The sequence below is a fragment of the Neovison vison genome, chromosome 13, assembly GCF_020171115.1.
Source record: "Neovison vison isolate M4711 chromosome 13, ASM_NN_V1, whole genome shotgun sequence".
In the NCBI taxonomy this organism is placed as follows: domain Eukaryota; kingdom Metazoa; phylum Chordata; class Mammalia; order Carnivora; family Mustelidae; genus Neogale; species Neogale vison.
In genome coordinates, this window is record NC_058103.1 from 41,781,893 (window position 1) to 41,794,898 (window position 13,006).

Genomic DNA, 13,006 nt, shown 5'->3' on the forward strand with positions numbered 1-13,006 from the left:
TTACCCAGCATTATGAAGAAATAAAATATAAAAAAGATGAGATCCCTACCTCAGATACTTATAATACAAACATCAATTAATATGTGTATATCTTATGAAAATAACATATAATAGGAAGGCATATAGAGACAAAAATAATTACGTTAAGATTTAATTCCAATACAATTCTAGAGGTTTTTCCATTCTAACAGAGTAAGTTAGTATTAATAAAGGGAAATTCTACATTACTTTAATAATATTTAATCATAAACTTATTTTTTTCATGCTAAGAACTTATGTAAGAGTACTGAACTTCTTCAATATTTATCTACCTCAGTCAGTTCTTCTCTTAGACTAAAGACATCTAGTTTAAATTCTCTTACATGCAGGAGACAATGCAGAGAAAATGAAAAGTTCCTGAAGCACATATTCAAAGAACCATAATGATTCCACAAAAGGAGCTGTGTTATACACTGTCAACGATGCAGAAATTAATGACCACCTGCAGACACAATGACAGGATAAAACACAACATCCTCTAACAATTACATTACTAATCTACACTTGATTAACAGTGCTCTAAACATTTGTAACAAAACTATGATTCATATGGTGTCAAGTCTAATAAATAAACCACTTTCCTTTAAAAATCCAAGGTCATGAAATTACTGTACCAAATTTAAAATAATTCATGTATTAATATCCCTAAATATATTAAATAAAACCTTAAAAGTTCCAATTTTCCTTAATGCCTACAATATGAAAGATGGTAACAAGAGACACACACATTCGCGCTCAGATGCACATACCTTTAAGTGGAGGTATGAGTAAGGAAAATGAGACTATAAGACCAATGAATAATATTAAAATTATGCAATAAGATGTTTTTCATTGTTTCATTGTTAATCAATGGCAGCTGCAAATCAAATGTTCTGATGAAAAATTTCCAAAATTTTTTGAACATTTTATTTATTTGAGAGAAAGAGAGAGCAGGAACAGAGGGAGAGGGAAAAGCAGGCTCACTGAGCAGGGAGCCCAACATGGGGCTTGATCCCAAGGTCCTGGGATCATGGCCTGAGCCAAAGGCAGATGCTTAACTGACTGAGCCACCCAGATGCCCTCTGATGAAAAAATCCAGTATCTTTAGCTCTTGCTTTTTTTTTTTTTTTTAAAGATTTTATTTATTTATCAGAGTGAGAGAGAGGGAGAGAGCGAGCACAGGCAGACAGAATGGCAGACAGAGGCAGAGGGAGAAGCAGGCTCTCTGCTGAGCAAGGAGCCCGATGTGGGACTCGATCCCAGGACGCTGAGATCATGACCTGAGCCGAAGGCAGCTGCTTAACCAACTGAGCCACCCAGGCGTCCCTAGCTCTTGCTTTTTAAAAAAAAATCACTTCAAAATAGATCAGATTTTTGAAGGAAAAGATGCATTTCACTTCAACATACTTTACCATGGATAGAAATAATGTAAGAACAAAAAGATTTTCCCTAAAGGGAATTGTAGTACCAATAACAATTTCACAGTTTTACACAGGAATACTTACAACTTTGAGAGAACAAAAAGAAACAGTTTAAATTTATTTTTAACTCCTTAAACATACAAAGGCATGTATTTAAGTATTATATACAAGTCTGAAAAGCTCTATAACCATTCAAGATTTCCTGAAAGATGGAAAAGTCAACATCATAGTGAAACTATTAGTCATGACATCCCTGATTATCAAAATCATGAGGAAGTTCCATCTATAAAAAACTTCCTCTGGAACTTTTGTGTTAGAAGTATCACCTAAACACCACCAAATTTGCAGGCACTGAGGAATGACTCTGGCAAGAGCGAAATAATTAACTGGTGTAGATAGTAAATACAGCTCTTTTTAGTTCAAGATGTATACTACAGGATGCCAAGAGAAAAAATTCAGACTATAAGGATTTAGTAATTCTATGAAAATGTTTTATACTAGTCAAAACTGGCATCTGAAAGGACTACTGAGTGCTAAAGAGTATAAACACAGTATCTCTGGGGGAGCCTGGGTGGCTCAATCAGTTAGGTGTCTGCCTTCAGCTCAGGTCATGATCTCGGACACCTAGGACTGCCCAAGATTGCGCTCCCTGCTCAGTGGGAAGTCTGCATCTTCCTCTCCCTCAGCTCCTTCCAAACACTCATGTGCTCTCTCTCAAATAAATATATAATTTTTTAAAAAGTGATACCTCTATTACTATGTTACTATAAATACTGAAACATAATTTTAGAAAAAAGACAAAGCTAAGTCTCTCTCAATAATGTTGCTCATACTAGACAAAACAATGCCTATGCAAACAAATACACAAACCCTAACTCTAAACTGTTAAAAGAAACAAAAGCAACAGGGATCTATTTACTAAATACAAAAGCTCTACCTGTGATCACAGCACTGTTAGATGCTGGAGGACAGTAAGATAACAACAGTAAATTAACTTTATCTCTCCAAAGATATAATTAGTTATCACTTAATAAGTTTCTATCATGTACTAATCCTCACAACAGCCTCTGCAAGGTAGGAATCACTACCTTCCTTTTATAAAGAAACTGAGAATCTGAAAGCTATAGTTTTGTTAAGGCAGATCAAAATAGGCATGAAGCAGAGGCATAAAATGAACACAGGAAAATAAGTCAAGAATTCTGACTTCACAAAAATATTATTATATCTGTGTATAGTAGTTACAATTAGTAAAATATTTGTATATCTACATTTACATATTAATTAAGAAAATTATTTCACATTTCACATAATGGAATAAAAACTTTAAAATTACATACCTTAGGTATAACCAATAGTTCTGTTACATAAAATCATCTGTGATACAGAAGTCCCTCTGCAGCCAAGGTCAAAAACTTCAGAAATCAAGAAACTTAAGAAATTAGCACTCAAATGTATAATGAAATTGACAAAGTATCACAGGAATGCTAATTCTTATGGAAGGCCATTTAAACAATAGATTAAAGCGTATCACAGGAATGCATAGGCTTCTTTTGGCTTAGTACTTCTTTTCTTAGTGATTTTCTAGTCAGTGGAATAACCACCGGTTTTTGAAAACATTCATGATCGATGTTGGTAATAAAAAAAACTTGTCATAAGAGGTTCTAACTAAATTAAAAAGCCTTATAAGCCAGCAGCACAAGCTACAAAAATCAGCCATTCACCAGTTTAATCTAAACCTCCTCTACTCCATTAACTAAAATTTCCATGAGATCTGATCCAACTGACATGCAAAACAGTAATCACAAGACATGAAAAAATCCTGAGTCTTAAAAAGCATTTGTTGCAAAAATACATAAATAATCAAATAGATTTTTATTTTTTCAATTTTAGAGAGAGAGACAGAGCGCATGCAATAGCATGAAGGGGGAAGTAGAGAGAGAATCTCAAGCAGACTTCATGCTGAGTGCAGAGACCAACACAGAACTCAATCTCAGGACCCCGAAGATTCTGACCCGAGCTGAAACCAAGAGTTAGATACTTAACCGAATGACCCACAGAGGTGCCCCATTATCAAATAGATTTTAGAGTAAAATTTGGTACATTACATATGTGTGTATATGCATTTTATATGTAAATTACTAAAATAACAATTCTGTCCTTTACATTTTCCTATTTTTCAAGTACAATGTGTTATTTTTATATTCCAAAAAGGCGAAAGAAGAATAGCTTTAGAATGTCCTATTGACAACTGTATTTACCAGGAGTTAATGGCAACATTCAAGTGAAGATAAAATTCCAATCCTAATTTTGATACCTTTTGAATGACTAGACAGGTAACACATTTCCATACATTACACATATCTTTCAGGCAAAGATAAGAACTGCCAAATGAATAAATTATGGTAGGAAACAGTTTTATGATAGAAAGAGGAACTATTTCTGAGGCTCAAAGAAACAAAAAAAAATCCATAAACTGGAGCTATTTATTATTCAGTACTATTAGAGGTCAAGGTGTTTTAAGATTTTTTTTAAAAATTAGGCTTTATTAGCCAATTAAAAATTGGCTATTCAACTATAACAGAAAAAAAAACCCAAGTATGTAAGATATTATCAGACTCATCCGATAATTTTTGATCACCAATGATCACAACTCTTATTTGATCCAAACCAGCAGCATGGCATCCTCTTTTCTTTTGTTTCTAATAATCAAATTTTGAGATCACTTAAAATTTAAAAATGATATGGAAATCATGAATACTTTGTGTAACTTTCTGATTCTTAGTTAATACTTTACTAGCAAGTAGAAAACAAGAAAATTTTCAGAAAAAAGGAATTAAAGGTAGTAGTCACTCAAATAAAGAAAAATATAGAACATTCATGATCTGTGAGAGAGGACACATTTTATTTTGCCATCTTTTAGGCTCATTATGCTCTCATCATTCTTTATACGGGCTACATCCTTCAGGACCTAAATATTCTTTAGGGCAGAATGCTTTATTAAACATACTTAAGTGAACCATGCTTTTTAACATCTTAAATTTTTTAGGTCACTTGCTGTCATTATGCAGATGCAAAAACACTTAAATATTTTGAATTCTTCTCTTAATAAGTCTCTGTTTTTCCAAGTATTGACTATTTTACTAAATGCGTACTACCTGCATTAAGTTCACCCAATGTAATTAGAAAAAGAAAGATTCTTGGGTTGCCATCCCAGGACCCAGTAAACTGAAGAGATTTGAAGTCCTCAAATCCTCATTTTTTAAAACAAGCACCAAGTGATTCTTATGTACACTAATGCTTGATACACGAATTACATGCAATTAAGATTCTACACTCTTTCAGAACAAGAATTATACAATTTCTTCTGTAATTACCCATCATAGAAAATCACCACAGAGAATGCTCACTAGCAACTAGCTTTTAGAAATGCTAAAATGCCATTCATAAGAGGATAAAGATCTGTTATTCTGGAGAGCAGAAGCCCAAAATGTGAAAACCTGAAAAGTATCGCTTCTGCAAAGCATAAGCATTATATCAGTAAAACTTCACAAGTACTGTCAATGAAGCCTCAATATTAAGCACCAAATAGGATGCAATATTAGTATTTGAATATGCATCATATAATCTTGCATAATTTTGCATATATGAATGCCTGTAATTTTTACCACTGGTTTAATATAGTAAAATTGTATTTACTTGATCTCTAAGTGTTAAGATTAAACTTAGTTTTAAATCTCTAACAACTATCAACAGCCACAACTAAGCTTCCTAAAAATAAGTAGTTCAGAACACCAACACTGTTGTGAACCAACATCAATTTTTAGGAGATTCAAGAACAAAAATGGTTAGAAAATAGTAGTTACATAGAACAAATTGTTACTGCTAATAAAAACTGCAGAGTTAAGTCCTAGGAAGAGCAATTTTTAACCAAAGCATGTACTTCACAGCTCTGAGCATCACCGGAAGATGATTTTTACCCAAAGCAACAATTCAAGTAAACTAAAAGTAAACCTATAGGATCATTTATTTTCCTTCTTTAAGGAAACCACACCATAATTACATCACTTATACCAGGACATAAATGTAAAAACCAAACAATGGGATAGATGTTCAGTGTAAAACAAAGGACTGGATTATTATCCACGGGAGTGTGTAGTTTCAACGTACAGAGAAGAGATTTGGAAATGTTAATCATTGTTATTTTTATCAACATAATGACAGCAACTATGTAACTACTACATTTAGGTTTTAGTTTACATGTATTAAGACACTTGTTGCTACTCACAGCAATAAAGTTTTTTATAGCCCATATAAGCTTATGCATGGAATGTTAAGTATGCATTCTCATTAGTAGCACATGTATCTTTCCTGAAAGGTGTATGGAGACTTGACTGGATCAAAAAATCAAAAATTAAGCTATGATCAGCTAGACTTGAATCTACTCTGATTAGAATTTTTTTTAGGCTTTAAATTCTGTGGTAACATCTGTATTACTCTTATGTAAAACAGGCAGCAATACAATAAAAGATTGCCACTGTACAATCTTGACTGTGATTACAGGAAAAGTAAAAAAGTGATTAGTTATAATACTAACTTGTATCAACCTTCTAATAGAAGAAAATAACCATATAACTTAACTTTCTTAAAAAGAAATAATCTAGGTAGCCTAAAAAAGAAGTACATTCTTGGATGAAATAGTACGAAGTGACCAAAGAGGTAATTATTTTTGTTGCCAGCAGGTGTCATTAAAATTTTAACAACTATATCAAGTAAACTGACAGTAAAGAATACATATTTCTCTATCAACATAATTTAGTGTATTTATAAAATACAGGTATATGCAATCCCAAATTAAATTCTATGTATTAAATTAACTACTTACCCACAGTGTACCAACTAGCATCTGTCAACTTGCTGATAATAGCCTCCTGAAAGGATCCATCAGATGTCCTTGTTTCAACAATAGCTCCAACCTAAAACCCAGTATCAAAATTTTATTACCAAATTTAAATAAACCAAATCATTCCCACCAACTATATGACCTGGGTTAAAAAGAAAAATATACCTATGATAATTCCAGTTCACACTGACTTAGATCTTTATCATTTATAGTGCTCATATATTTATCATGCAATTTGAACCTCAAAATGCTTTGACACACATAAGGTTATTATCACCCTTATTTTACACATTGAATACTGTGGCTCAGATAAAATGACAAGAACCCAGTTTCTTAAGTCTTACTTCAGAGCTTTTATACCACATCACATTGCCTTCAAGGAAACTGTGGAATGCAAGAACCAGAAAACCATAAGATAACAAAAAGTAGCTTCAATTTTCTTTCACAGAAATACTGAATATTGGATTCAGCATTCGTCTTTAAGGGACCTTTTAGATAAAGGTTCACCTGGAGAGAGGGATGGACCAGTTGACCTTCTTTCAGCTTCCATATCAGATATATCAGATATATGAGATATTAACCGAAGTGGTACTCTGACATAACAAAGATTTATTACATCAACAAATGGCCAGAAATGGATGGAAAACACAATATAGGTATCCACTAAATTGAATTATGAAGTAAATATACTTTACTTGAAACATTAGAACAACAAAAGATTCCAATTTATGATACTAGTATATTACTTAGCAGGCTAAATATCTCTGACGACAATGCTAAGATAATCCAAGAGATCAAAACAAAAGGTGGCTGAAAACTCATGTCTATATATACTAAATTACCCTCTGGTAAGATGATTTATCTTTCTAAATTAAGGATACAGCCAGTGTAATGCAATTTATACTAACTCTATTAACACTTCATTTGTATTTTTATTTTCTGATTAATATTCTTATAAATTTTAAAACTATCTATGAAAGTAAAATTCAGTAATTGACCATATGTATTTGTGACTTATCATTACAAACTTTAAACTGCAGAACATACGTACTCTTAAAGGACCCTTTACTTGGTCATCTTGCACCAACTGTGTAGTATTATCCTGTTTCAAGAGTACCTGGAAAACATTTTTTGCACAATAATTTGCATATTACTTTTAAAACAACATGTTTATGAAGTCTGAAGTCTTTAATCTACATGTTCTTACCATCCTGGGCTTACTCCTGTTTTACTTACTTATTACATTGTCTTATATTTGTGTTTATTGTCTCCCTCATTAACTGTGAGTTCCTTGAGGGCTAGAATCCTCCTTCACCATTATATCCTCAGCAGTTAGCAAATGTCAGTGCATATTATAGGAACTTCATAAATGTTTGCTGAATTAATGAACTATGTAAGATTTATAATTTGTAGTGATTATTGTAAAAGTTTAAAACTGCCTTCGTTTTTATCAAGTTATAAAAGGTTCTGTCACAAAGTATATAAAAAACAGTATCAAACTTTTATTGACCACATTCAAGGTAAATTAAAACCAGAACACTGTTGGTCATTTATAAAGTAAACTTAAATAATCATGATAGGTAGTTCAGTGACAAATAAGAACTTTTTTACTATAAATCCTCCCAAATATACAGTGTAATAATCATGCACACAGAGCAAGTACTCAAAATACGAAAGCTGATATTCCCTATAATGTATAACACGTCCTCCCCAATCACTGTACCGATTTTGCATAAATATAGCAAGAGCCACAATATTAACAGAAAGTTTAAATTCTCAACGAAATCCAAGTAAATGTTTAGTAATCAAATCCCATATAGCTGACACAATAAAAAAGGCCAATGGAAACGAATAAATGTCAAATGCTATTGTAACAATTCCTGAAGAAAAATTTCATCAGATCAAAATTTAAAAAGATATCTCTTAATAATCACAGATAAATCTATTTATCTGCCACACAAATCATATTCTTCTAGTTTAATGGTTCTCAAACTTAACATGGAGCAGAAACACTTGAAGGACTTGTTAAAATACAATCACTGGATCTTAGTCAACAGAGTTTCTGACTCAGTAGGTCTGGGTTCTAGGCCTGAACATTTGCACTTCCAGCAAGTTCCCAGATAAGGATGATGCTGCTGGTCCAAGGCCACACTCTGAGAATAACTGCTCCAGGTCATTTACTCATTCAGCATATTTTGAGTGCCCTACTATGTACAATGCCCTACTATGTATCAAGCACTACTCTAGTGTTGAGGACAGAACAAGTCTAACATGTCCTCCTTTTATGGTGCTTAATTCTTGTAAGAAAAGATCAGATATGGAAGTGAAAAGCAAACTGCAAAACTGAAAGTACAACATGATCCAATAACAACAACAACAATAATACTGTTATGATAGGCACTGCACAGTATTTGACAGGCCATATTGAATCTCTCTGGAGTAGTATCGAAGAGGACATTCATGAACTTTATTATACAGCTCTATAATGTTAAAAATGTTTATAATAAACATGGATTACACTTGTAATTTAAGTAAGATTATTAAAAACATTTATATAGGAAAACTACTGAACGGAAACACAAAAATGTTAATAGTAGTTTCTGAGAGGTAAGCTATGGGTATTAATCCTTTGGTACTTTTCTGTATTTCCAAATATTGCACAGGAATAATGTGGTGACTTTTTTCTGGTCATAAAAGCATCTTAAAAATAAAATTCTTAAGTCATTTTTAACAATGTCTTAAAAACAATTTCAACTATATTATTTTTCCTAATCATTTGACATCGTCTCTACCTGAACATTATGAAAGAGAAGAAAATAGATCACAGCCTAAGTAAACATGCTACAACAGCAGAGAGCCAAATATAAGTCTCATAAACATTGTATTTTCAGAGAAGCATTTTGGAATAACTTCTCATTTTGAGTTCCTTATTTCATAACTTTTAATGCGCTTTTCCTATAGTTTTGTATAGAACAGTCCTTTCACATAAAAATGACTCAATAAAATGCTGATTTGCAGTGTCCCCATCCCGAATTCTCTTCAACACAGGTTGCATTTAAATTAAAAAGAAAAAAAATTACCTTAACTTTTACCAGCCTTTTCACAGTCTTAATTTTTGCCTCACAGAAGGCACCTCGGTACTTGGCACTGACATCAGTTCCCACTGTCAGATAGGCAGGCTCATCCGCCGCCTGATGGAAGAACATAAAATATGGATGTCACTACTATTCTCCCCTACTCCAACCTCAAACCTCATTCATTAAAAGGTTCTATATTTAAAGTAGTAAGAACATTAATATTATAGTTTATTAATGTCATTAATAATTTGAAAAATACCCCTAAAGCAAACAATTACATTCCTTTACTACTAAAAACTATGCCCTGACAACAAAACATTTTAAGTTTTAACTGAGAAGTTTCAGTAAGGTCATATGATCATGTTTTTTCCTCCAGATACAAAATGTTTCAACAATTCTACAATTTATCTAAGAAATGAACAATTTCAGAAGAAAACAAAAAACAAGGGCACCTGGCTGGCTCAGTCAGTAGAGCATATGGCTCTCGATTTCTGGGTGGTGAGTTTACACCCCATGGTGGGTACAGAACTTACTTAAAAAAATAATAATAAAGTACAAAATACCAAAAAACAGGCGCCTGGGTGGATCAATAGGTTGGGCGACTGCCTTTGGCTCAGGTCATGATCCTGGAGTCCCAGAATCAAGTCCTGCGTCTGGCTCCCTGCTCGGCAAGGGAGTCTGCTTCTCCCTCTGACCCTCCCCACTCTCATGCTCTCGCTCTCTCTCTCTCTCATTTTCTCTCTTTCAAATAAATAAATAAAATCTTTTTTAAAAATGTTAAAAAAAAAAAAAAACAACTTCCCAAACCAGAAAAGGTATATTCATACCAAGTGCCTCATAAAACTTTTAAGTTATTTAATTATGGCCTGAAAGTTTTGTTTTCAAATTAGAAGAAACACTGCTATTAAGATTAATGCTAACAATATGTAGTTAAATGTTTATTAACACAGCTACATTAAAGCAGTATCTTTTTGGTAGCAGTATAACCGCATAGATAAGAAATGAAGCCAATCCCTTCCATAAGGAGAGCATTACTTGTGAGAATCATTGGCTAAAATCTACATTTAAAAAAATCTAAGTCTAAATTCAGCTGATAAATGCAGATATACGAACTAATGGCTCAAAACTTGGGGCTGTATGTAGTTTATCACCTTAATCTTCCTGGTATATTAAAAAAATAAGCTTTACTAAAAAACTTCTACTTTTAGCAAATGGCCATGATCACAATGATACATTGAAAGATGTGCGAAATTTCATTATGCCATTCATTTTAATCTTGCAGTAACAGAATGATTATTATTCTAAGTCTGTCACTTTACGTATTTCTTTTCAAAAACTAAATGTATTCATACAGACTCGATTCAATATTGCTAAGCACAAAGGTAACAGTGTACACTTCAGAAATAACACTTGCAAGCAGAAATGATTTTTCCTTTTCCAGTAAGTTTTCCCAAGTAACATTAAAGAAGGTAATGTGTCATTTCCAAAAAATAAGAAGAGAAAGTTTGGGGAAATGCTATATTGCAGAGTTCAATACAATGAAACAGTAAATGAGTAAGGAATCAAGTACCTTTTAAAGACAGTGCATTTACAAATGATGCAAACTGAAGAGGAACACTGGCAAATAAATATCTAACTTGAAATATTAAAAGCCACTGTACTACATAATGCTATAACTTCCTTTCCCTTTAAATATCACATAGGATGTGTGCACTATTAGCTATCCTCAGAAGAATGTATTTTGGTTTTAAAATGTTTACTATAATGACTGAACTAAAACATTAGTTTCAGTTCACCTTCAAATATTTTAGCTACAGAAATTTTCACAGAAGAAATGACCTCTCCTTTACACAATGCACATATTCCTTCCTTAAAAAATCACACTGGCACTGTGGAAGAAAAAAAATGTCAAAAAAATCCCCCAAAGAACCAAAACAGGACAAAAGCTTTACTTCTGCAAAGGTTGCTGCCAACACAGGAAGTGTTTAAAAATACTAGCCCAATGGACAACAATGGAAAGGCTGCACCAGCCTTTCCAAAGTGCTAACTGCTTCAGAGAGGAGCCGGACTGACTGCATTAGACACAATGATCATTTCTCACCCTTTCAACACGTCCTCATTTTCAGAAAGCGCTGCTTAGTAGAGGAATCAATTTTGAGTAGAAAAAAAAAAAATGACATTCCACAGCACTAGCCTCACGACAAGCAGTGTCCAGGGCACGAGGTTCGGAGCAGCGCTGACTCCACTTACCTTCATTTTTACTGGTGATCTGTGGGGTTCCAGCTCAACGAGCGATCTTCTCCGTCACTAGAAGCACGGGGAAGGGAAAGACAGGCACAGAGTCAGTCAACAGAGGGGAGCGACCCAAGGAAAGAAAGTAAACAAACGCCAGCGGGGAGGGGCAGAACCCTCACCCGCGAAGGATAAGATCCCCCGGAGGGCAGCCAGGACGCAGGAGCTGAGGAAACAGCGAGAACCCCTCGGGCGCCAAAGGGCAGCTCGTTCCTCCCCGGAGTTCGCCAGCGGCCCACCGCGCCCCCGCCTCGCTCGCCACTTTGACCCGAAATGCCCAACTCGGAGCCCCAGGACCGAGCGCTCTGGAGAAGGGCAGGGCGCCGTGTGGGCTTCCCCAGGTCCCCCCCTGGCAGGGTCGCCAAGCTTTCGCTCAGCCGTCCCCCCAGATACCCCGACTTCGGCCCGCGCCCCGCCTCCGCCGCTCGGCCCCCTCGGCCCGCCCCGGGCCCGCGGTGGCGGCAGCGGAGTGTCACGGCGCCATTGCTCTCCTTCCTCCGCTCTGCACCATGTCAGAAAGGAGAAGCGCTTCTTCACCGATGGGGCAGGGGCCGCGGCCTTCAGCCCGGAGGCGCGAGAGTGAGGGGAGACCCGCGCGAGGGAGGGGGCTGAGGGGGGGCGGAGAGGAGGAGGGGAGGTGGCCGGGAGAGGGTGTGGGAGGGGAGGGGAGCCGCACAGCGGCAGCCGCCGCCTCCTCCCCGCGCCCGCCTCAACTTTTTGTACAGCCCAGAGAGGTACCTGCCCCCGGCCCTTCGGGTCCTGCCACGGACTCCACAGGGGAGGACGTGCCGCGGAGTTGGGGACCGACTCCCCCAAGCAGCCCGCTCCTCACCGCGCGGAAGCAAACTTAGCGGCGCGGCCAGCCCCACAGCCATTTTCCCGGGGAAGCCGCCGAGGAGGTGGCTGCGGCGGCGGTTCCTGCAGTTGCTGCCGCTGCCCCACGACTTGCCCCTTCGCCTGCGCTCGCCGCACCGCTTGCCCAGCACCCCCTCCCCACCTCCGAAGCTTCCAACTGCACCGGGACCCCGGGCAGCAGCACGAGCTGCTACTGCCGCTTCGTCCACTCAGTATCCCCCACTTCCCTTCTCCCCACCTACCAACTGCGGGTGAAGTGCGCGCTGTCAGCTCCCGAGTCCTCCGCCCCACTGACCCCCGTGGGCCCCCGTCCGGGCAGCACCACTCCCGGCCGTGGCGGCAGTTCCTGCGCCCGGTTCCCCACTCGCCCGATTTACTGCCACAATCCACCAAATAACAAGCTGTTGAGCAGACTCGCTTCTACACGAACTCCTATTGGCTGC

General features: G+C 36.7%; 1 protein-coding gene across 5 annotated transcripts in view; it reads right to left on the reverse strand.

The window, feature by feature from the left end:
• Positions 1–12,962, reverse strand: part of ARID4A (AT-rich interaction domain 4A) — a 64,354-nt gene extending 51,392 nt beyond the window's left edge. For 3 of the 5 annotated variants that reach the window (XM_044232113.1, XM_044232111.1, XM_044232112.1), the window contains exons 1-5: positions 12,806–12,961; positions 11,667–11,723; positions 9,420–9,530; positions 7,391–7,456; positions 6,322–6,412 (exon numbers count right to left, since the gene is read on the reverse strand). In XM_044232113.1, the coding sequence (XP_044088048.1) occupies positions 6,322–6,412; positions 7,391–7,456; positions 9,420–9,530; positions 11,667–11,672 (274 nt within the window). In that variant the 5' untranslated portion in view covers positions 11,673–11,723; positions 12,806–12,961. Of the gene's footprint in view, positions 1–6,321; positions 6,413–7,390; positions 7,457–9,419; positions 9,531–11,666; positions 11,724–12,805 lie in introns of all 5 variants that reach the window. The other 2 variants (XM_044232110.1, XM_044232109.1) reach the window with 1 other exon arrangement.
• Between the last annotated feature and the right edge of the window lie 44 nt (positions 12,963–13,006).